The sequence below is a fragment of the Gavia stellata genome, chromosome 3 (genome assembly GCF_030936135.1).
Source record: "Gavia stellata isolate bGavSte3 chromosome 3, bGavSte3.hap2, whole genome shotgun sequence".
NCBI classification, from domain to species: domain Eukaryota; kingdom Metazoa; phylum Chordata; class Aves; order Gaviiformes; family Gaviidae; genus Gavia; species Gavia stellata.
In genome coordinates this window covers 25183287-25207338 of record NC_082596.1, presented here as the reverse complement: position 1 = coordinate 25207338, position 24052 = coordinate 25183287, and the positions used below count along the sequence as shown (strand labels likewise).

Below are 24052 nucleotides of genomic sequence, written 5' to 3'. Positions count from 1 at the left end.
AATACATGTGATTTGCTGTTATCCAGCTTGCAAAAAGGTTCATATCTCCTTATATCAGCAGCTGCTCTATTTTTATTTGCCATTCTCTCAAAACTGGAGTAACCTACAAACTTTGTCAGTGACTATTTTGTATTTTCTTTTGGGTTCATAAAAACATTAAGTAGTAGAGGAGCAGGGCAAATTCTTAGAAAGACAGACACTTGATGTTCCCCCATTTACAATTTACTCTGAAGACCTCTCTAGCCAGTGTTAATCCATATAATGATGATTCTGTAGTCTGTTTTCTTAATCAAAATAAATACCAAGACTGCTGCCTTACTGAATGCTTTGTTGTATGAACAGCATGAGCTTTATGAACCAGCCTCATAATCAACAAAAAAATATATTTATTTTGTTTTCCAGCATCTATTTTTCCATAACACCAAGTTGATTGACAATTCTCTTTCTTTGATTTTACTCTGAATCAAGTTCCACATTATATCTATTCCATTATTTTAGTGCAGATCAGTGTCAAGCTGACAGGCTTGCAACGAACTACTTATCCTTTTCAAACACTGCAACAATAGTATTTTTTCAGTGTGTGTGCATACACTGGAGACTGCTCAGTGTTTTGGGGCTTCCTTGGAGTTCCAGGAGTTACTGAAAAATAACTCTGAGCATCCAAGATGTTCTTCAGTCAGCTCTTTTACAACTCTTCACTGCAAGTTATCTGGAGTTACTGATTTTAAAATGTGTGTGTTCTGTAGGTCTGTGTGACCTACTTCTCAGCTGATGAAACTGTTCACTCCAGCAATGTCACCAGTAGCCTATTTCATAAGTTCAGAGCTGAATACACTAAATATTTTTAACATTTCTGCATTAAGACTGGCAATTCTACCATTTCTATCTATTAATTAACAATACATTGTTAGAATGCTTTTTTTTCCTAATAATCCTTAAATAACTTACTCGTACTATCCTTTATTTTGTTGTCCATGTACCCCCTTGTCCTTTATCTTATTATTTCAGTGTTTTCAATTTCCTAATATTTTCATGTTCAGTACGTACTGTGAATGTTCCTTTCCTTCAATCATTATTCAAATCTTACAGCTGTTTTCAATTTCAATTTCTAAATTAGGTTGGTTTTTTAACTACTACAGCATTCTTTTTAGATTATGGGACTACATTTTTGGGGGGTATCTAGTAAAATAACCTTAAATAGTACAATCATTCACTTATTTTTTTTTTTTAGTATTGCCCCCCATCCCGAAATACTCTGGCTCATATTTGGTTTCAGCTATATAAAATTCATCCTTTTGCAGTAATAGCCATGTCTGCTGCTGGTTTGTATTTGATTCTGTTTATAAACAAAAAATGTGTCTGAGTTGCACACAGCTGTGTATAAGCAGATGCTAATTTTTATTTACATGTTAGTTTCTTCTTTATCTGCAATAATGGGTTCTAGTTTAGATTGCCATGTCTTAAATATAATGCTTGTTGAGTTAGAAGATTGTCCTCTGTAGTAGTTTTTGGAATTTTTGTACTGGCAGCATGAGAACTCCAGGTAATTTTGGCTCAGATCAAAGTTCTTGTAAAAACGTAAGTTTTTCTTCCCTACACACTAAACCTAAGTATTTTGCTGAAGAGTCAGTCTGAACTTGGCTGTCGGTACTGTTCTACTTTCTATGTAAAGGTAGTTCTCCATTAGCAATTGAGAATATTTTCTTTTGTGTTGCAGTGAAAAAGAAACAGGGAATGCTGATAGATGGCTCTGCTTCCTTCTGTACTTTCTCCCCATCTATCCTTCTTGAAGAGGTTTTAACCAACTGGTTTTAACATTGCAGTCATACAAATCCTCCCATCAATTTTCAGCAATACCAGTTAGATTTTATTTATCCTCTTAAATGAGTAGTTCGTATTCTTCTGAGGTTTGTTTGTGCACTCTTGGCATTGATATAAGGATGATAAAGATTTATTTTGCTTCATGTCCTGATGTGTTTTGCTTAATTTTGTTTTTACCAGCATGAATTTGTGCTAAATGACTGTACTAAATTACTCCCTCCTTTCACTCTTACTGCTTTTAATGTAAAGTCCTCCTCCTTAATCTAGTCAGATTAATCCCAAAATGATTTATTGTCAGTGGGAGGCCATCCAAACCATGCAATTCTTTCTGCTCAGATGGTAAAGAACTCATGCTCTATGTAAGCTAAGCTGCCTATCATTTAACTCGCCAAAACTGCTTTCAGTTTGCAGGGTTCCATCTTTCTTTGCTCATGGGATTACCATCACACTCTTTGTATTTATAAAAAAAGTTTAACTAGCAAACCACATTAAATATTATCTATTCCAGGCAAGGATATTTGCAAATCAGTTAACCATGGCTGTGAACATGCTTGCGTTAATGCTGACGATTCATTTGTTTGCAAGTGTCAGGAGGGATTCCTGCTAAGAGAAGATGGAAGAACATGCAAAAGTAAGTAGTCTGACATTTATCAGCATACTTTTTATTTTCAGCTCATGCTTGTGTAGAAATGCATTAACCAGCAAGAGCTGTCATCTGTTTTCAGATAAAGATCTTTGCAAATCAGTCAACCATGGTTGTGAACATATTTGTGTTAATACTGATGATTCGTATATCTGCAAATGCCATGATGGGTTCCTACTGAGAGAAGACGGGAAAACCTGCAGAAGTAAGTAGCATGAGAACTTAATTTGATTAATTACACATATAATCGAGGCCTCTGCTGATGTATGTTGACTACCAACTCTTCTGTTTGCAGACAAAGATGTTTGCAATTCAGTCAACCATGGCTGTGAACAAGTTTGTGTGAATACTGAAGATTCCTACATCTGCAAATGTCATGAAAAATTCATACTGAAGGAAGATGGAAAAACATGTAGATGTGAGTAGCCTGAGCTATGAAAGTATGTTTTTATTTGAGGCTTTTAAGTGTTGTGGCTGTGAGTGTTTGCACATGTGTATGTTTGCGATTTCCAACTGTTTGAGCTGGTTAATAAAATATATTATTTTACCCTAACGAACCTCACCTCACAAACTCCATTCACTCTTCTCAGATAAAGATGTTTGCAACTCAGTTGACCATGGCTGTGAACATATTTGTGTTAATACTGATGATTCCTATATCTGCAAGTGTCATGAGGACTTCATACTGAGGGAAGATGGGAAAACCTGTAGGAGTAAGTTTTTTAATCTTTGTTTTGTACTTCCTGATCTGTTAATGAAACGCACTATGCAACAGTAAGTGTGTTATTTGTCTCTTTCATATAGAATCTACTTCATGGAAGTGAGCTCCTTCATGGAAGATTATTGCCATAGTTTTTACATTTTGTGAAAGTTATTTACCTAGCTAACTGTGCTAAATATAATTTTTGTTATTCCAAGGTAAAAATATCTGCAAAACAGTCAACCATGGTTGTGAACATGTCTGTGTTCCAACTGGCGATTCATACGCATGCCAGTGTCACAAGGGATTTATATTGAGGCGAGACAGGAAAACATGCAGGAGTGAGTAGCTGTATCTTCTATGGGGAGTATGGTTTTTTACATCATAAAAGAAATAACAGACTTAATTTCACTCAAAGCTTGTTCATGCCAGTTCTGCATTTGAGAAATGATCTAATAAGGAAATTCTCTTAACAATTCTCAGATAAAGACCTGTGTAAATCCATTGACCATGGCTGTGAACATGTGTGCGTTAATCATAACAATTCATACAGCTGTCAGTGCCATGAGGGTTTTGTCCTACGACAAGATGGGAAAACATGTCAAAGTAAGTAACTCAGTATGTCTGTCAGCCACTCTTCTCTGGCATGGCTACATAAACGAACGAAGATGTTATATTCCTGTGTCATACATTCTTCAAATATCATGTTTTGAGTCTCTGAATTTATAAATATGTTAAATAGAATACAGATAAATTTTTCAATTTTTCCTAGATAAAGATGTCTGCAAATCAGTTGCCCATGGTTGTGAACATATTTGTGTTAATAATGGCGATTCATACATCTGCAAATGCCAGGAGGGATATGTACTAAAAGAGGATCAGAAAACATGCAGAAGTAAGTACATTTTATTTAGAAAGCATTTGTTTCTTTGATTTCTAAAATTACTTGACCTCACTCCAAATGCTTCACTTCAAAAATTATATAATATTTGAAAACGCAAAGCATATGTGTGACGGAAAATGTCTTGAACAATTAACTTGATGCTCTTGTAAGCAAAAACCTAACAAATTGTAACAGTTGTTTTGGTACAGCATCAAGTACAATAATAATTCTTTCCAAACATCAAGGAAAAAAGCCAAAGTGAAATCTTATTAACAAGGAATGTGCTCTTTAATCAGATTCATATACTGTGGAGCTTTTATCTTTATATACTCCACTTTAAAATACCGTTAATTCTATTTGCTTATCTTCTAACATGACATGCTTAGAGTATGACATGCATTTATCTCACCACCCCTTAATACTTGGAGGAGAAATTCTTCTACTGGAACTCAGTAAAAACACTTATTCTGCAAAAACGGATGCCTTAGTTGGGGAGACTTTTACTACCAAAAGAATGGTAATATATTCATGGCTGATCTCAATCCTAACTGAAACCATTCACCACAAACTGCTGCCCTATGCTGACTTATGCAATGATATTGAGGTGGTTCTGATATTCATATTCATTGCATTTCCATTGCCTTAGTACGTGTGACACATCTTTTCCTCAGATGACTGCAGAAAGGAATTCTTGGACAGCAGTTTTAAAAAAGAGCTATTGTCTAAGAAGAAAAGCGCAACCTTTAAAGCTGAAAATTCCTTATTCCTACACTGACTTGGTAACAGACTTCTTCAGTAATTTCTGCAAAGTAATTTGTGCTGCACAATTCTCTCTTGTATAGTGCTTACAGCATTCTTACTACACAAACATCAGAAATGAGTGGACGTCAAAGTTCATTTGATCCAGACTAAGGTGCAAATCTTGCATTCCTTAGCATGGCATATTCTCCCTGGAAGTTACATTGATCAAATAGGAGCTGAGCATCTCTACAGCCAGCCCCTTGCACAAAGCGCACTAGTCTATGCTTACTGGAGGCAATTACTTTCCAGAATAAAAAAACACTTGGCAGAACCAGTCTGCAGCTTCGAAGACATTCTCCAGTCCCTAAATTCCCTAACCTTGTCATGGATACACAGTGCCTACAAACTGCTTTGATTTTTGTGTGTGCACTTGCCAGAAAGTATGAGAACTCCAAATTTGTCAGTCTCCTGACAAACTCCCAGCTATAATGGGTAAACCAGAAAAGACTAATTTCAGCAATACATAAGCCTTCTAATTACAAGATTGTTAGAGAGTTACAAGCAAAAAAACTTACATAAACAATTCTGATCCATGTTTAGCAGCTAGGCACATTTCCAGCATTTACTCTCAGATAGAGTTTTTTATCTGGTTTTCTGCCACTAGAGGTTTAAGTTTGTGCTATAAAAACACGTGCATTTTCTGAATTTTGTCCCCAGACTTGAATCTCATCCAAACCTCTAGGGCAGGCTACCTAACCGCTTCTCGCTCAGCATTCCCCAAGCTCTTTGGCTTTTGCCTCACTGTTCCCTGGCACTCTAAATATGACTCCTAGATTTTCACTGTATATACAAGTGTGGCTTCACTGACTCATTTCTTTGTACCACTTTTACCTTTTTGCTACTTCTGCAACACAAATGCAGCTCCAATGATTCTCTTCCATGTCTTTCAGTGTTGGTTATCTACACAAATGTAAAGTTAGCATACTGGCCTATCCCTGGAAGAAAATTATGGCAACTCTGTCTCTATATCCTAGCTATGTTCTTCAGTTACACACTTCTCTCCGCTGAACAGTCATTCTTAAAATTTGCTGATTGTTGCTCTATTTTTAAGAGTTGTAGTATTGTGCAAAGCAGTATGTCTCAAGAAGTATTTGCTGTGATTGTATTTTTGTTAAACTCTTGGTCATGGGCACACTCTTAGCTTTTGATATAGTCTGTACACAACAACTTTAGACACACTGGCAAAGTTGGATGAGTCAGGAACAAGTTACTCTAGACGATCTCTGAGTTTACGCAGTCCCTAGGTATCTAGGTCTCTTTTTCACCTTTGTGGAGTTTTTTCATGACCTGAACACTCCGCTGCTTATTTCACAGGATGCACTGAAGGCCCAGTTGACCTGGTGTTTGTGATTGATGGATCAAAAAGTCTTGGAGAGAATAATTTTGAAATTGTAAAACAATTTGTCTCGGGCATCTTGGATTCACTTGAGATTTCACCCAAAGCTGCTCGAGTTGGTTTGCTTCAGTATTCCACTGAAGTTCGCACAGAGTTTACGTTAAGGCAGTTCAGCTCAGCCAAAGAAATGAAGAAAGCTGTATCGCAAATGAAATACATGGGGCGAGGTTCCATGACAGGACTGGCTCTGAAGCAAATGTTTGAGAGAAGCTTCACAGAAACAGAAGGAGCAAGACCATTTTCAGCAAATGTCCCTCGAATCTCCATTGTGTTTACGGATGGACGAGCCCAAGATGAAGTCTCTGAGTGGGCTGCTAGAGCAAAGCAAAATGGTAAGTGGAGATGTGTTTGATTCATTCTAAAAGGCAAAAATTGTTATAAATAAGATGTGGCAATGGTATGGATGTGCTACACTATGTGCTAATCAAGAGAGCATTTGCCATGGGAGTCTGGCTAGCGCAGTGACCACTGTAGCAGAATATCGGATCTTTGGTGTTCACAGGAGCCTTTGCTACAAGGCATGTATGTCATCCCTAGTGCGGGACCCATGATGAGTGTCTCACCGCTGGGGTTCTGTGCCATCCACAGGTGGTGGTACTACCCACCTGGCATGTCATGCAGTGCCCTGAACATATCCATTAAGGGTAGACATTTGATACAGAGATTTGGGAACACTGGGAACTTCATCAAAAATTCTAAGAAAACAATAAAAAAACCCCAACCTGTCTCTTCAAAATACAGAAATCTATCCTCCTGAGAAATACCATGGTAATAATTGGTTATATTTTTATTTACACATATTCTGTATTTTTAACCAATTTTATAGTGCTGATGGTGTTCTGGAAGGAAGATGGGTCCTCTTTACAAAAGGATATAGCTGTAGTGCTCTTTATCTTTCTGCTTCTACATGCCTTATTAGTTATATGCTGAAATGTAACTGAAAACTGGTGATTTTTAATTTAGAATATGTCTGGGCAGAAACCCATCATCCTCTAGGACACCTGTACGACCAATTAGAAACTTTTCAGCTGTTTAGCAGAGTCAACTGAAAACTTTCAAAACTTTTCAAGAAAATAAAGGATCCCTTTTTTCTTTGCAAAACATTTTCTATTTTATGAGAAACTGCCTTAACAACCATGGCCCACAACACAGAAAATATAGCCAGAATTGAGAAGATGCTGCACATCTTTTTTCTGTTCTTCTTTTATTGACTTGATATATCCATCATAACTTGATACATGATTAGTATAGCGTTGGTCAAGACTGATACCTCTCTGCAAGGAGAAAAGGGAAAAATGTCCAAAGATATGAGAAGAGCATGTGCTAACAAGGGTGCCATTACAATGAAATGTAAACAAAGTGTTTTTTAAAATACTGAAAACAAACCCAAAGATTTATATGCTAACTAGTGAGATCTGGGAAAGTACATGGAGGATTTAGAGGACTGAAGAAGGAAAGAAGTACAAGCCAACCTTGCTTACTTGCTGAATGAAACCTCAGCTCCAGACTGCTCACACTGGTATTTGTAATGCTACAAACCAAGTCCATCCCCTGTGTAATTGCAGCATAGCCAATGTAGTAATGCTGATATAAAATTGGCCTTGAATGCTTTATCACTGATATCTCCAAGCCTTTAAAAAGCAACAGACCTGAGCATGACTGGTCCATTCATTAAATCGAATCAGCTTCTGGTGAATGTTTTACTTTCCCAGCTGAAGTGCAATGGTAGGCAGATTCATGACGAAAAGTAAGGAGATGCTTACATTAAATGTTAAACAGTTGGAAAATGCATATTTTATGATGTTATCAGGCCCAGGATTCTTCAGCAAAAAGGTTAAAGTTGCAATTCAGTGAGTGTGTAGCTGTTATTACCCTGTGATAATAAAGAGATATCAAGCCTCCCCATCCTAAGTTTTATCTGAAACCAACCAGCTGAGAAGGCAGCTTCTGCATTTGAATCTTATAAAAGAGCTTGAAATACTATGAAGCCAAGAGTTGTACTATGAATCACAAAATCAGTACTACTTGTAGACACTTTCTAAGCCAAAACTGATGTAAAGAGAAACGTTGTATCAGATCATATGTTCACGAGAATAAAAAATAACTGCTGAAAAAGGGGATATTGAAGATCACTACATTTTGTATTCATTGCTTGTTTAATATTCAGCTGGTGAGAGGGCTGTGAACCACTTCCTCCTTCCCTGCTTTCAGAGTGAAGAAAACTACACATCCTCAATTTACGTTCTCCCTAGCACCTCTGCTGGGGAAATGCCTGTCCCGAACATCCTTCTTGTAAGGATGTTCCTTCTTTCTCTCCTAGCCCCACAAATTGGTTTTTCCCCTGTTCTTACCCTTGTAGGTCTGGGTGCCTTTGCAGTGCCTCCCAGCCCACTAGTGTCCCTTGGAATGCAAGAATCTGGTCTCAGTGTGCTCTGAGGATTTCAATGAAACATTAAGTATTTGTATTTTTCTTTAAAAAATTACTGCCATCTTTCAGGATTCTGCTCCATTTGCAAATATATAACAGGTTTTCCCGTCAACCCAGTAATTAGCTTTATTGCACACACCCTAGGTACACAGACCCACTCAAACCAGGAACTTCCAGTGCAACCATGAGGCTCACTTGTTGTGTGATTCTCTTGGATGTTTTGCAGTACTCTTGCTGGGTTCATTTACTATCAGTAGTGGCCAGGCAACTATCATCTCTTTAACTTATAAACTGTCTGTTAAATTACAGCAAAGCAGCGAGTTTCTACACATCCCTCAGTAACAAAAGCATATTAAGCCTGTTCAAAACCAATTTTGAAGTTACACAGCATATACATTTCTTGTGTTCTCCCTGTCTCTCACTCTAAAATGACTAATGCTCATCTTTTCCTTTCATGGAGGAACAAGGGTTTAGGACTGCTGATGTAATAATTACGTGCAATTTCTTTTGAATCTAGGTATAATTATCTACGCCATTGGAATAGGAAAAGCAATTGAGGAAGAACTGCTGGAAATTGCTTCTGAGCCATCATATAAACATCTCTTCTATGCTGAGGATTTCACAGCTATGGAGGACATAAGCGAAGAGCTAAGAGCCCAAATCTGTGAAGGTAACAGTATTCCACTTCCACTGAGATAAAAGAGGAATCAATGCTTACAGATTTTTTGCAGGCCTAAAAGGACAACTAGTGTCATAGTGTAAGTCATAGATCATTGGTGTCAGACATTGCAAGGCATAAGTCACAGTAATTTTTCTGCCCTTTAATATGTGAGGAATATATACCCTTAATCTAGCACCAGGTAAAGGTATATAATTGACTTTCCTTTATTTTTGTAAAGGTTGCATAAAATGTACACTTCTGCGCCCAGACAAATCAGTTTCTCACTCCCCTTTCTTTTTCTACAGTTAAGTCAGCCATGCACTGAACCCCACCCTACCAAAGAACATGATCTACTTCCTTAGGAATGTGTGAAAATAATCAGGGATTTGTAATGTCTTAATGAGAATAAAAAATTACTCGTTAAGACCAGTGGCAAAACCTAATCCACAGCAAAACAAATCATCAAGAGCTGTTGTGTGTATTTGTAGAAGATTAAAAATAATTCATTGAACATACATTCACAACTACAAAGAGTGGATCTCAGTTATGCGTAAGCTCCAAGTTTTGCTCCACAAATGTGGAAGGTTTGTCCCAGAAAGCACCTTTCCTCACCCTGGCACAAACAGCCTCTTTATAAACATTCCCAGCTGAAGTTTTGCAAGGGAGGGGGGAATGTGAGCTGGGACGAAAGCTGTTCAGTGAGAGAGAGGACAGCACATCTCTCCCACTCACACATTCCCAGGACTTGGTGTTACTTGTACATTCAAATTGGTACCTGAAGCAAAATTCAGCAATGTCACTGTGAATAATATTAGTCATAGCACTAGCACTGTGCAAGATGATTTAATTTTCACTAGCTTTTATTTGGTTGTTTTTCTTGGAATTAAATGCAAACAGGTTTTATGTTCTTCTTCAACGTTACTGTGTAAAATTGGCTGGCAAGCAGCAGTGCATATCTTCCTCATACAGATGTCAAGGAAGAATCTGACAATGTTTCCTAGCTTGTATATTCTTTGTGTTTCTCTCAGTCCTAAGAAGTTCTAGTTCCATCTTTGTGAAATACAAAATACTACAATAACATGAAACTGTCTGTTCAATTAACCTTCTTATTAGGCAGATAATCTGCTGATGACAGCATGTCATCTTAAAAGCTTGGGGAGACACCAAAGCCAAAACTATCTGGCAACCGGTATAATAATTCTCACTCATTAGCAAACCCCAGAGCTCAGTGATGGAAATGCATCCTTCAGGTACCCACAGCAGTGTTTAGCAACCAGGACTTACTTTTTTTTTTTTAAACTACATTACTTACCATATGAAAAATAAGTAAATCCTGCCCCTTTGCGGCAGTTTCTAGACTACACCTCTAGTTAACTGGGCAGAGCTAGCGCCTCTCAGCTTCTGTCCTCCTCCTCTGTCACCAACAGGCAATGCCTCACACCTGTGAACTGAGGACTGACCCAGGCTTGTTTTTCTGGACACTCCAGGACTACCTATTGCTCATCAACTCACTCCACCAGAAATTCTGCCTCCAGGCCTGTTACACAAGCTGAAAGTTCCGGTTTCTTTCCTCTGTTTTGGTTTACAGCCTAATTTTTTGCCCTCCTTTGCAACAGCAGTAATTTCATTTTTACTCCAGCCTTGGTCCTTAGCTGAGGACTTCTGAGGCTCCAGCCTGTGAGGGCAGTTGGGAGACCCTGTGAACCTCATGGATTCCACTGACAAAGCCTCTCATCCTCGGTCCCAGCTGTGGATGGGCTGCATGTTTCCAAGTAAAGCAGAAGCCCTCCAAATATCTTTTGGGGTAAGGCTTTTTCCTTTCATTCTGCAAGAAAGCATCAGCCTTGTAGAATAGCTGCTGATTACTATTAATTATTCTTGATGACTAGTAGTAAAAAAAAAAAAAAGTGTTTTTCTCTTTTGCCTCTTATTAAGAGGAATTCAGTCGGAAGGTTCCCATTCATTGCCTTGGTTAATGTTCATTTCTCATCTGACTGGAAGCACTAACGAGGCTACAGCAATGTCATACATAATACGCACTCATCATGATTGCCTCTTCACCCCTGTTCTGAGCATGTGCATTGTGGGAACCTTTAATTACATGGTGACATACTATTTTTGTCACAAGACCCCAGCCCCGATCAGATGACAGTACTCAGCAGCCTGCTGGTTAACATTCTGTTCTCCTTCCAAATTGCGGATCGTTATCACTGCTGCAAATAGTCAGCCGCTGCTTTTGAAGACATGCTTTTTTGAAGACACTTTTTCACAGGCTTTTCCTAACTAAATTCTGTTCTGTTACAAAACAGAACACTAAAAACAAACACCCAACTTCAGCATTGTTCCTCAACAAATTTGAGTATTTAGGTTCGCTGCACTGACTTCACCAAGGGACTCGGGGTTAGCAGCTGCTGTCACTACTTGTCTGATTATTCACAGCTTTACAGAGGTGATGAGATCAGAAATCTTTGGGCCCCAACCAGTTTCTGAAGCCTGAAGAGGAGTTTCTGAAATGCCCAATTCCCATACCAAACTGGAAACCTTCTGCCACACCTCTACCAGGGTATCTGTCAGTCTTCTTTCCTGTCCCTTACATCTGAATCCTAATTACTTGTTACACCAGCCCAGTGTCCAAAGCTCAAACTTTTCAGGTCAGTGCCTCTGCCCTTTCTAGACAGACTCCTCATTAGCCTACAGCTCTTAAACCACTTCTAGAGCAAGTCATTACCCAGGGTTAAACACTCAAGGTTCATCTTACCTGTTTCTTCCCTCCCACACTGGAAATCTCACCATCCTTGTTCCCAGGTGATCATTCATCTGCTAGACTCCTTACCCAGTTTGTTTCATTCCTTGCCTCATGATCTCATCCCACAACTCTCTGCCCTGAACTCTTCTCCAAAATCTGTGTTCCTTCTACCAGCTGGTTCCCACACAGACTTTTTGATATATATAAATATTGTAGTTCTGCCCACTGAACTCTGATCTTCTTACTCAACCACTCATCTCTGTTCATTCCCAGTTCCTCATGCTCAGTCATCCCAGCCCCCACCCAGAGGGTCTCATCTCCTTGCCAGTGCAACTTAGCACAGCTGCATATTATTGTGCATCTGTCAAAATTCACCAGACCAACAGAGATCCCAATAGCCATAACAAACCTGTGGGACCCAGAAGCATCTTCCACCTCCCTACTGCATCTTCATGGCATATCAGGAGAGTTTGCACCATCCCCTTTTACTCTCACACATTCACTTTCAGTGAAGGAACTCTGGGTATATTTGCAGGGAGGGAGTCCCAGATGCTCCATCCACTCCCCTGGCATAGTTGATCAAGTCGTGCAGTTGTTAAATGTATGTTCTTCAGCTCATCTGGGCCATTAAGGGCTCCACAGTTAAATGAAGGTGAAGGATTTATTTTCTAGAAAAGAACCCATTCTTAAGGAACCAAAGCTGCCTCTACATTACCCTCTTGCGTCAGGAAAGGGGTAATGCACAGAATTACTCGAGATGGTTATACCTACATGTAAAATAGGTTTCCCTTTCTCTCCAGACACCCTTTGACTAAAAAGATGGGTATGTGGAGTCTGAAATAAATTCCTACATTTTAAAGGCTGTGCTTCATGAATTAGAAACTTGTATTTTTGCTTATAACTGTAGTGCATCAAAAACTCTACTGCACCCTTCTCACCTAAACACTCCTAACTCCCTGATCAGTGTTTCCCATTATAAAGGAGAAAATGGAAGGAGAGTAAGAAATTCCTTCCGTCTCCAAGCAGTTTTTATTCAGTTCACCCCAAAGGACTGACGGATGACAATGAAACATGCAAGAATTTTCACTAAAGGACACAAAGTAGTTGCTGTCATTTCAGATTGCTTCACTCCTATTAATCTATTTGTAAAGAACTTGTGGTTTTGGGAGAGTTCCTCTGATAGTCTGAGTTGAAGGGTGAGTCCTGGAGTTTCCATCAACACTGAACCTCTTCTAAACTGCACAGGTATGAGGCATTCTCCATGCGTTATGAGAGACAGAGAAACACTGAGTCCCTAGTTTCTAGGGAATTGAACATTTTTATTGCTCCTTTTGTGATCTCATTTCCTTTGGCAATTTCTTTCTACCAGCCCTGAAAGAGTCAGCTCACCAGCAGGATCCATCATCTGGGAGGATTCCACAGCCTTCAGGTTGGCTGTTTTAACTCAGTGTCCTGCTTTCTCCCCAGATCACTGCTAAGTTGCCTCTTCATGCCACCTTCTGTAGAGAATCCTAACAATTCACCTCTGAGAGAGTTGTTCATCCCATTCCCCTTCCCACTCCTCTCCAAGCCACCCTCCTTTCTGCAATTCAAATCTGCTTTATTCAAAAAAATTGAGATTCACTGTAACAAACGCATGGCTGCATGCTTCTTACACCATCCAAATGAATTACTTCATGGGGAAACTTGTATTTCAATACTGTTTTTGATATTTTAAAGCACGTTCAAGCTTTCCATCACTTCTGTTTCTCACCTTGACAACTCCCTTTCAGTTCTGCAACCCACAACTTAAATCATGCATACAGTAAATACAGCCTAACAGCTCAGTTCCTTCACATCTTTGTATCCCTAGTCCTCTCCATGAATGATGCTCACTGCAATCAGTGAGATTAGTCGCTAATTAAGGAGAACTCTGTGCATGTGAGTAGAAAAAAAATACTGTATAATTAAGTGAAGTAGGTTTGATTTTTAGACTTCTGGGGGGTTTCCTGCAGGACCTGAATCAACCACAATAGCCATCACAGATGTCATTGCCTGTCCCAATCTTGCAATACACCACAAGTATCTTTTTGAAGACAGTTACACTCACTCAACAAGAACAACAGGTAATCAGGTTACCTTTGTTTAGAATAATCCGGACTGCTCTTTGAATATATAGGCCCAAGTGTTGTGTACTGTTTTCCAATATTTACAAAATCTGTCCCAGAGCATTCCTTTGGATGTTGACCTGTTTTGAGAACAGGAAGCTGTATGAAACCTGCTCTGCATTTATAAGTCTGTCATTTCCTTCCCCATCCCATTTGATTTATTCAGCATTTAGCCTATGCTTGACTGTTTCTGTTTTTCAGCAAAAGCTTCAAAAGATAAAGACCAGTGCAAATGTGAAAACCTTGTGACATTCCAGACCTATGCAACCAATGAAGTAAGAAAACTCACCCAGCGATATATCCTTTCAGAATAATTGTTTCTTACCTATAAGACAAGGGAGGCAGGTTAAAAGAAACAATAACTCATCAAGTCTAAGCTGTCTCCATAGCTCAAATCAATCTACTGTAGTGAACAGCTAAACTGCTTAATAGATAATCTCCAAGAAGCAAGACTTTAAGACTTGAAATCTGCCTCTCCTTCATAGAAAGAACCAAAATATTAATAAGGATCTTAACTTTTAATAATCCCTAACAGTAAACACTTTCAGGAACAGCAAAGAAATGACTGGTCAAATTCAAGACTAACACTCTTTGCTTTGGGTTATTTCTTTGGATGGTACCGAAATAGCATTTACAACAGACAACATGCAGTATTTATGCAGCAAATTCCTGTTTTCTTCATGAAAGCTGCTTCTGCCTAATCAAATAATAGTAAGAAGACATCAAATCTTCTGTTTAAGGTTTGTAACTGTGTGCAAGTCCAATAAGCATTTATTTTCTGCACAGAAGAATGTAGTGATACCAACAGCTCATAACTGTGTGCTTCCTAGACAAGAACAGCTTCAGACTGAGGAACATGTGGAGTTTACAGTGTGTGGAGTCAGGCCAACAGAGCCCTCGGTGGTCATGGCAGCAGGCAAGACCACAGAGACCTCTGTTAACCAGATGCAAAATACTGCCTACCAGTTCAGACCTTACCTCCAGCCATTTTGTGTAACTGCAACAGCCTGCCTCACTCTTCCCAAGTGAATCCTTCAGCAGGTAGCTTAAGTAATCAAGTTCTGATCACTTTTTAATTATTCCATGCAAAGTAGAATTACTTCATAAAGGGGGACAAAGCCATCGCATAAAGTTATTGCTAGGTGCGTCAAATGCTCATCAACATTTATACTTCTCTGAAGGGACTTCTCCGAAGTCTCCAGGTAACTTTGGAGAAAAATCTCTAGGTCATTTCCCATATCCTTAAGAGGGTCATCCAGACACACAGAGTTCCAACCCAGCTGCTGACAAGGAAGGAGACCACTCCTTCCCCCTTCAGCAGAAGCCTTAGCCTCTTCACTGTAATCTCCAGCAGCTGGGCTGTAAGGAACTCTGAGCTTACTCAGAATCAAATAAAACAGAGCTTAGCAACATGTGCTTTTTTGCTTTACAATTTGAGCACGCAACCCTGTGATTTTTAGAGTCTGAGAAGGACTCAAGGTGATGCAAAAGCTGCTGACACCGAGCCGGAGACCTATGCATTTTGACAGGAAGAGTGCCAAGCACTTCCCCAGAGCACTCTGCAACCACTGCTTTGAACAGATTAAGAACTATTCAGTTTTCTCTCCATTACAAATCTCATTTCTCTGCCTTATCTGAAGAGTGGCTCAGATACTGAGTGATATACTAGTTCTTGATAACTGCAGAAGGCTGCTGGCCAGTCCTCATCCCAGGGGTTGGGCAGTAGGGGGGAGACAAACTGGCTGCAAAACTAGCTTGTTACAGAATATAGAGGGACCAATCCAAACTGTTGATGATTTGTATCCAACTACATTTAACTTTTTCTATCAGTAGATGAATGCAGTTTCTACTGCTTGAACTTTAACACCTGAGTAACATTGATGTTGCATTGAAAGCAGCTCAAATGATGCTAGCATGCATATATAGTAATCCCTTCTGCGTGACAGACAGCTGAGGAATTACCAAACATAAACCCAATGTACAGACAGGCTAGTCCCCAGAAGCAGAACTCCCACTCTTGATCCTCAGTAGCAAGAGGATAGATTCTCCTGCTCTCAACGCCATGGGGCGGGGCGGGGAGGCGGGCAGCGCATGGCTGTTCTGGCCAAATTCAGAGGCTGAATTCCAATTTGCCCATCTACCCTAACCGATTTTTAACAGCCCCTTGTCAAAGATCCCACTTTTGTATGCCCAGTTCTCCATTTTTCCTTGTGTAAGACCTTAAAACATTGAAATCAAGTCACTAGACAAACAAGCAAAGAGTGGGATGCAGCAACTCAGTCCTTTTAAGGTGGGCCTCAGTGCCTTCAGTTCTCTCTTGATGCTAGGTCCCCTCTTCCTCTCAGCTTCCCCTAGCTCCAGCCTTACCATGGCTCTTGAAGAGAGGTGGTCAAGTAAACGGTACTGATTCAACCTCTTCCTGCAGCAGACATAGCATTCCTGTCAGCTAGAGGTGCTCATCAAGAAAGTGATCCTGTACACCGCTTTGTGTTGCTACAGCTTCTTTCTTTCAGTGGAGCCAACCCTAGATCCCATGGACCTTATTGTGCTCTACTCCACATCTATCTGGAAACCACTGGCTTTCTAAAAGCAGTACCCTACGATATACCACCACAGGGCAGGAACTTAAGATCATCAGCAGACATTCTTACTGCAGTTATGGAACGCTGTACATTTTTATAATCTACTGTTAATCACATGGAAAACTACATGTAAGCTAAGTGAAACATTTTTTATGCAGCATTAACTAGGATAAATATTTAGCTTCCCTTTAAAATAAGAGGAAAAAGGCCAGTTTTCAGAACCAGCAGCCATTTTATTAAGCTGCAGCCTGAAATCCATGTCAAGGTATGCCTATTAATGAATGGGGCTTCACACAGCTTTCTCAACTCAGATGATCAAAGCAAAACAAGAAAATCCAGGGGACTATTGTTATCAGAAACTACCAGGAGTCAGAGAGGGTAAGAAAGAGTAGAAACAAGAGCAAGTTTATGGACTACTGCAATCAGGCAGCTGACACTGTTCTATTAATGCATCCTATCAGTAGCTCTCTTTCCTTAACTTTTGTCTACTGGAAGAAATGACAAAGCGAATGGAAGACTTGGAAAACAGGCTAAAATACTGATCAAAATTTGAAGTGTATACTACACTGTATATTTATACATACAAACTTGACAGAGCTATTTTCTTAAACTGGTTCAAAGTAAAATAACAAATCCTTGTGTCTGAAGTTGAAAAGAGTATTTTGGATCCCTGCATCTATATACTATGTGTTCTGTCTTGCATTGATTGCAGATAAGAAATGTTGAAAATTTTATATATGTAAACAATTTAGTAACTAGCACAAATTCTAAGTAAGCAGAACTAAACAACTGAAATAAGCTATGCAAAATAATAAAATGCTGTTATTTTTTTTGAAGTGAAACCTCCATGTTTTGAAGTACTTTTAGGGTATGAATTTATTTGGCTTGCCTTTCTGTATTTCCCTCCTCTACTCACTCTGCTAGTATTTTAAGCACCCTATCTGTGTGGATAGATATAGTTCTATATATTCATACATATATAAAAACAGAACAAGTGGGACTGCATTCACAGCAACGTTTCACTTACATTCTTCAAACAAGAGTAGACTACAGAAATCAGTTGGAAGTAAAAAAAATACAAATGTATATGTTTGTGTTGAAAATGTGATGAAAGTAAATGTGCTAAGTGGGAAGTCTACTGGATTATCAAGGTACCACAATCTGAAGTTTCAAGTACTTTTTCTCTTACCACATCCAGACCATGTAACTTCTCCCTACTGTTCCTTGGTCAGCGTTCAGTGATTCTCTAACTTTCCTGAATGCTACTGGTATTTTAATTATGAAAACATTCTCTGGGCAATACAACTAGCTGCATGTGTGTTTGTCAAACACTAAGACACAAATGAAAACAGCAAATTGCTTCCAGCCATTCTGGCCAACTGAAATGCCTTCAAGTTTTATTCCTTCTCCTTGGCAGCAACAGCATGCTTCTGCTAGCTTTACTTTCACACTAACAGCAGTATCTAAACTATCTCTTGAACTGATCCAGTGGTTTAATATGTAGAGACACTAGCACTTCCTCCTTTGCTTTGACACAGATTGGTTTGCCTCTTTACTATCTCCAAATGGAAATACACAACTTCATCCATTCTATACCAGAAGCAGAAGTAGTTGCAGCAGAACTAGATTACATGATCTCAGATAAACTAATGAGCATGCATGGATATGTAACAGCAAGCTTTAAGGTACCTTATGCTTTGGCATAGTTTGGCAAATGGAATGCAAGTTCTGCAAGGACAGCGGTACATGCTGATTTTCATTACGTGTTTCTTTTACTGCATGTCAGCAAAGCACTGGCACCTCAATTAATGACCACTAGTAATAAGGAACATCCTGCAGTAATGGTCTCGCACAAAACAGGCACAAACCTGCAAGATACCAATGTCCTCAGCAAGTGACTTCAGAACACCAACTCATCTGTCTCTAATGTAACATCTTCAAAAAACTAAAAAAAGGGACTATATAAAAACAGCTTTGAGAAGTTAACTGGTATCTTATAATAAGTATGGTGTTATACATCATGTTTAGCAGCTATCCTATTTGCCATTTGACAGACATATATTCTCTTAGAAGGAAAAGACAAAGGGGATAATTTGCATTAGTACTTTGTGATTGACCTGGTAAAAATAGTGTGAATTTTTTTGTTTAAGTAAACCCTTTGGGATCCTCCGCCAATATCGCAAATTTGCTACTGTACCTCACCGTTGCACCTTGGTTTTGCATTAGCACTCCAAAACCAAAAACTAAGGAAGCCCTAGCCTGTTAGGCATATACGTGCCATGATGAAGTCTTGGCACCATACTTGCCATGATCAAGTCTTCCTCCACTTACCTCTCAAGATCCACAACTTCTACAGAAACGAACAGGCAAGTTTTGTCCTATGAAGGTTATTTCTAACAGAACAGGAAACACAGCAGTGGTAATGAACCATTATTTATATAGTCTGTTCTCTAAAACCAGCAAAGGTAGTATACAAATTTTTCTTAAAACACATCTGTAACCAGTTTTATTGTAGAAATAACACCTTTACAGCATTTACTTCTCACTGGTTTGTTCTGGCATGCTTCTGATGATGTCAGAGTCACCTGTAAAACAAAAATGTATTGTTACAAGAGGACCCACAGAAAGATCTGTCTTCAGGAACAAGCCATAAAGTTAAAAAAAAAACCCAACACACTGATTCTACAAATAGAAAACAACTTAAAAGCAATACAAAGACAGTCTGTTTAGAAAAAAGCAAGTAATTTTGATGGCTTGATAAAAAATACTTGTAAGTGTATTTTGCTAACCCATACACAATATTTTTACGGTAACTATGTACCTGTCACTAGCATTTACAAAGCCAGTACTAGAGCAACAATCTAGTCCTGGAGGACACAATGCATAGTTTTAATATAGCGAATGTCTAGCCTCCCCTGATCACGACAATATCAGGACAGCGAGAATATTCGCATTCCCTTACACAGCAGTAACATTTACTTGCAGTTCCTTAGCTTACAGTTAGCCCCCCTCCCCCCCACCTAAAAATCAAACCTAAAAGTAACATTTTGAAAATTAAGTTTACAGCTAGTATTTGAATACAAGTAAGCTAAATAAAGTTTTCTGAAGAAACAGCAAATTCATACCGATGTCACTTGCGCAACATTTGGTGAAAGTTACTACAGAAATCATTAAATCCATGTGTATACATTTTGGTCAACAAACAGAAAGAGAGACTGATTCTAAGATTTTGGAAAGAGGATGAGAAGTCACCTAATTAGCAGTCTATATGAGGAACTTCAGCGAGACTCTGGCACAAAGAGTGCTACCAAACCATAGTAATTACACACAGATTTACAGTTTTAAAATGAAATATTTAACATAATTTTCACCCCTGGATTAGTATCCACCTGCATATAGGTTATTTTTGTACGTATTGTTCTGGGAAGCAGGACAACTCACAGTCCTTTGTCTTAGATTAAGAACAGTCAAACAAGGTTGATGTAAACAGCATGTTGCACAAGCTCATATTCTAGCTGATGGGCTCAGAAACATGTACTATAGAGTTGATTCCCAGCCGCTGAAACCTCATTACAGACTGACAGGTAGACAAAACACACACTCACGGGGTTTAGCAGTAAAAGGAGCTATGTGCAAACATAAGCAGCAGTAATTTCAGGTTGTAAGAACCTAGGACTCACAAAAGAAGAGCAGGATCTTGGTCAGAGGAAATTATAATTAGAGTTAAACCCAATGGAAAAGGACAGCAAAGTACGTCATTGCCCCTGCACATTACTTGCTCAGTGGTGCTACTCACAGGTGAGCGGGGCAACCACTGATACATACCCATTTGGTCACTATCCTGTAAGATTAGAGACATACCTGGGTCAATGATAGCCAGTGTGCACACTCTATAGTATTTTCCGCATGCTGTGCCCAATTCGATGTTGTTGCCGCTATAATGATGAACGCCAGTCTTGGCAAGCATAGCGTAGTACTCAATCTCTGATTTTCTGCAATTCAAGAACTATGTATTACAGTACTGACAAACAGTTCTGATTGACTGTGAGAGCAGCTTTAACTCCAATCACACTTAAACCTTACACAGTTTTCCTTCCCACCCAGAAAAACACATCTGTTCTTTGACAGCAAACATCACTACTGTGTTGTGGCTCAGGAACCCTTATCCAGAAGCATGCTGAAGATATGTAACAGCAAACCCACTCTTGGAGTGCAAATCCTTGAGGCTGCTCCTGAACATGCTCATTTCTACAAGAAAGAAGGGGATTCAAGACTTTCAGACTTCTGAAAGCCGAAGTGCATAGATGATGATCATTAATAATGCTGATACCCAGTGGCCAGATGCTGAACAGAGATTTGACTGCTGCTAGCTGTAAAAGAAACTGTGTATTTTTCTTTTTTTAAAAAAGTCAGTCTATATTCCCTTCTCTTCTGATTTCCACCAGGAGATTCTAGTGATCAACACTGTTCCTCAAGCACTTTTGGGACCCCCACTAACATGTTGCCTGCTGTGACAGTCCTGCCATTTCTCAAGCATCTAGTTTTGGTTTTCTGCATTTACAGTTTTCTGAATCTGTTACTGTCCCTTGAAGACAAAAAGGGCCCAGAAATTCCACAAGGGAAGTATCGGTAAGGTAGTAAAGATTTCATTCTCAAAAGAGCAATTTCACTAGCCAGGAATCTAAATTTATAACTTGGACAGCACATTTTGTGTGTTTCAAATATTTTAAATCAGTGTCAATTACTGGTTTTCCTACCTGTAAAATTATTTTCCAATACACTACTTTGAAAAAATACAGGAATTCAGCCCCATTATACTTTAAATGAATGCTATCACATTGTGAAAAGCTTCCAGAATCTTCGCTAGTGCAAAACTCTTTGAATTAGAAAGCTACAAAAATGTTGTGAAGCATTTCAACACATCCAGACCCGAAATCATTACACACCAAACAACCCATCACTTTTATTTCATAGCACTCTGGAATATGCCAGCAAGGTATTCCACATTAATAATTCACTGTAGCGATTAACATGAAGTACATGCTACATTTGTACAAAGAACCTGTGTTAAAGAGAACTGTTTTTTCATATGTCGGCTTACCTCAAAGCAGGACAGTTGTTGGCTAGGATGACCAACTTGGCTTTGCCCTGCCGAATCATTTTCAGAGTCTGTTTGTATCCTAGCACATATTTACCACTTTTCATAACCAGTTGAAGCCTAGAGTTTATGGACTCTAGGGACTTTTTCTGAAAAAGATGTAGAAAAGCATTATTGTATGTTACTTTAGATTTTGCAAGATGGTGGAGAACATAAGGAAGAAATTCCAAACACAAGCAATCTTTTAATAATTCCCCTATAACTTGCAACATGGAATAAAAAAGCCAGCCTACCATATGAATATGAGAAAGCTTGTGGATAAGGGGGTTGCTGATATTATGTTTTCCCAACTTCATAAAAATAACTCTCAGTCACGTATCTTGCAATAGGAAAATACATCTTAAAGCATTGTTGCTGCCATCTACGTTAATCAGTAACATCCGGGTGTACTTGACAGGCCTTAATCAAAGCACAGCTAGTCAAGTCCAAGTAAATACTACTTCTGCCTTGCAAATCTAGGCCAGGTTTGGAGCATATCTCTTCCCACGGCACATACTAATAGCATCGTATCGGTCAGCAGGAACAAGTAATGACATGCAATATGAGCTAATGCTCCAACAGAAGACTGCGATGCTCATGACAATAGGTAAGTGCATTTGCAAGGACTAACACCACCATCTAACGGGAAACCCATACTTGCCAGAGTCACTCTAAGAAAAAGGCAAGAACATGGCAGTCAATGTAAAAGCTGAGCTCCAACCGCACTAGGAACTCAGCACCAGCTCCCCCTTCCTCCGGCTAGCACAGGAGCCCTGTAAGCAAGCCGGGATAGTGCACAGGAGGGAACCGAGGACAGAGAAGCCGGTGGGAAGGAGCCGCAGGGGGCGGTTGGCAGCCTGTGCAAGGAGGGCACGGCCCGAGCTCCGAGGGCCGCGACAGGCGTCTCCGGCTGTACGCAGCGTCCCCCGCCACCACCGGTCTCCGCCCCAGACCATGCCGGGGCCCAGTCTGCCTCACCGCAGCGCGACCCACCCCCACTCCGCCGCCTCGTCCCGCGCAGCGCCCGTCGCTGGCGGAGGCCGGGCCGCCGCCACGTGAAGCCGGCGCGGCCCGCTCCCACTCACCGTCTTCTTCGCGGCCACCATGTTGCTGCCTCACGTCGGGTCGGGCGGTAACTGGAACACAGGGGTGAACGGGGGGAGGGGTTAGCACCCGGCAGCGGCACCCCGCACCCTCCCGCGCCGCCCCGGCTGAGCCCCACTCACCGGAGACGCGCCGCCAAGATGGCCGGGCAGCCAGAAAGGAACGAGCTCCCACAAGGCATCGCGAATCCCCGCGCGGCAGATCTCGCGAGAGCCGCGCGCAGCCTCCCCGCCCCTCCCTCCGGCTGCCCATGCGCCTGCGCCCAAGCACCAGTGGCCCGCCCGGGCGGGACGCGGCGGCGGAGGGCCGCCAGTGGGGGCGGGGCCTGGCTAGGCGCGGGGCGGAGCCAGCGAGCCGTGCGCGCGGGGCCGCTGCCATGTCTGCTGCCCCCGAGCGGGTGGTGGGTTGCCTCGCCGCCTGCCTCCCTCCGCCCGCCCCTTCCCCAGCCGCACAGCCCCCCGTGTTTCACAGAGTGATTTTAAATGCCCTTTTTCCCATAGGTTCAACAAGGCCAAGTGCCGGGTCCTGCACTTGGGTCACAACAACCCCATGCAACGCTACAGGCTTGGGGACGAGTGGCTGGAAAGCTGCCCCACAGAAAAGGACCTGGGGGTGTTGATCGACAGCCGGCTGAATATGAGCCAGCAGTGTGCCCAGGTGGCCAAGAAGGCCAACGGCATCCTGGCCTGTATCAGAAATAGTGTGGCCAGCAGGAGTAGGGAGGTGATCGTGCCCCTGTACTCGGCGCTGGTGAGGCCGCACCTCGAATCCTGTGTTCAGTTTTGGGCCCCTCACTACAAGAAGGACACTGAGGTGCTGGAGCGCGTCCAGAGAAGGGCGACGAAGCTGGTGAGGGGTCTGGAGCACAAGTCTTAGGAGGAGCGGCTGAGGGAGCTGGGGTTGTTCAGTCTGGAGAAGAGGAGGCTGAGGGGAGACCTCATCGCTCTCTACAATTACATGAAAGGGGGTTGCAGAGAGGTGGGTGTTGGTCTCTTCTCCCAAG

General features: G+C 40.7%; 2 protein-coding genes and 1 non-coding gene across 3 annotated transcripts in view; 1 reads left to right on the top strand and 2 right to left on the bottom strand.

Moving 5' to 3' along the window:
* The window catches only part of MATN2 (matrilin 2), a 74788-nt gene extending 57169 nt beyond the window's left edge, over positions 1-17619 (top strand). Inside the window, exons 15-27 of the mRNA XM_059836050.1 lie at positions 2330-2452; positions 2547-2669; positions 2760-2882; positions 3055-3177; positions 3383-3505; positions 3648-3770; positions 3937-4059; positions 6163-6576; positions 9190-9342; positions 13449-13508; positions 14074-14184; positions 14434-14523; positions 17298-17619. Coding sequence (XP_059692033.1) covers positions 2330-2452; positions 2547-2669; positions 2760-2882; positions 3055-3177; positions 3383-3505; positions 3648-3770; positions 3937-4059; positions 6163-6576; positions 9190-9342; positions 13449-13508; positions 14074-14184; positions 14434-14523; positions 17298-17350 — 1742 coding nt within the window. The 3' untranslated portion in view covers positions 17351-17619. The remainder of the gene's footprint in view (positions 1-2329; positions 2453-2546; positions 2670-2759; positions 2883-3054; positions 3178-3382; positions 3506-3647; positions 3771-3936; positions 4060-6162; positions 6577-9189; positions 9343-13448; positions 13509-14073; positions 14185-14433; positions 14524-17297) is intronic.
* A 1604-nt stretch (positions 17620-19223) lies between these two features.
* Positions 19224-23213, bottom strand: RPL30 (ribosomal protein L30). The gene is made up of 5 exons (XM_059815439.1): positions 23172-23213; positions 23031-23081; positions 21910-22055; positions 20670-20800; positions 19224-19393 (listed from the first exon to the last, which is right to left on the bottom strand). The coding sequence occupies exons 2-5, from the start codon at positions 23049-23051 to the stop codon at positions 19344-19346; spliced, it is 348 nt and encodes a 115-aa protein (XP_059671422.1). The 5' UTR covers positions 23052-23081; positions 23172-23213; the 3' UTR covers positions 19224-19343.
* LOC132316813 (small nucleolar RNA SNORA72) lies at positions 19628-19762 on the bottom strand. The gene has a single exon (XR_009483943.1). It is a non-coding gene; the product is annotated as a small nucleolar RNA SNORA72 (small nucleolar RNA).
* Positions 23214-24052: the final 839 nt, after the last annotated feature.

Coding starts and splice junctions, on each gene's coding strand:
- RPL30 (XM_059815439.1), bottom strand. CDS start 23,051: ATGGTGGCCGCGAAGAAGACG. Junction 20,801..21,909: donor AACAACTGTCCTGCTTTGAG/GTAAGCCGACAT, acceptor CTTGAATTGCAG/AAAATCAGAGATTGAGTACT. Junction 19,394..20,669: donor ACTGGCTATCATTGACCCAG/GTATGTCTCTAA, acceptor TTTGTTTTACAG/GTGACTCTGACATCATCAGA.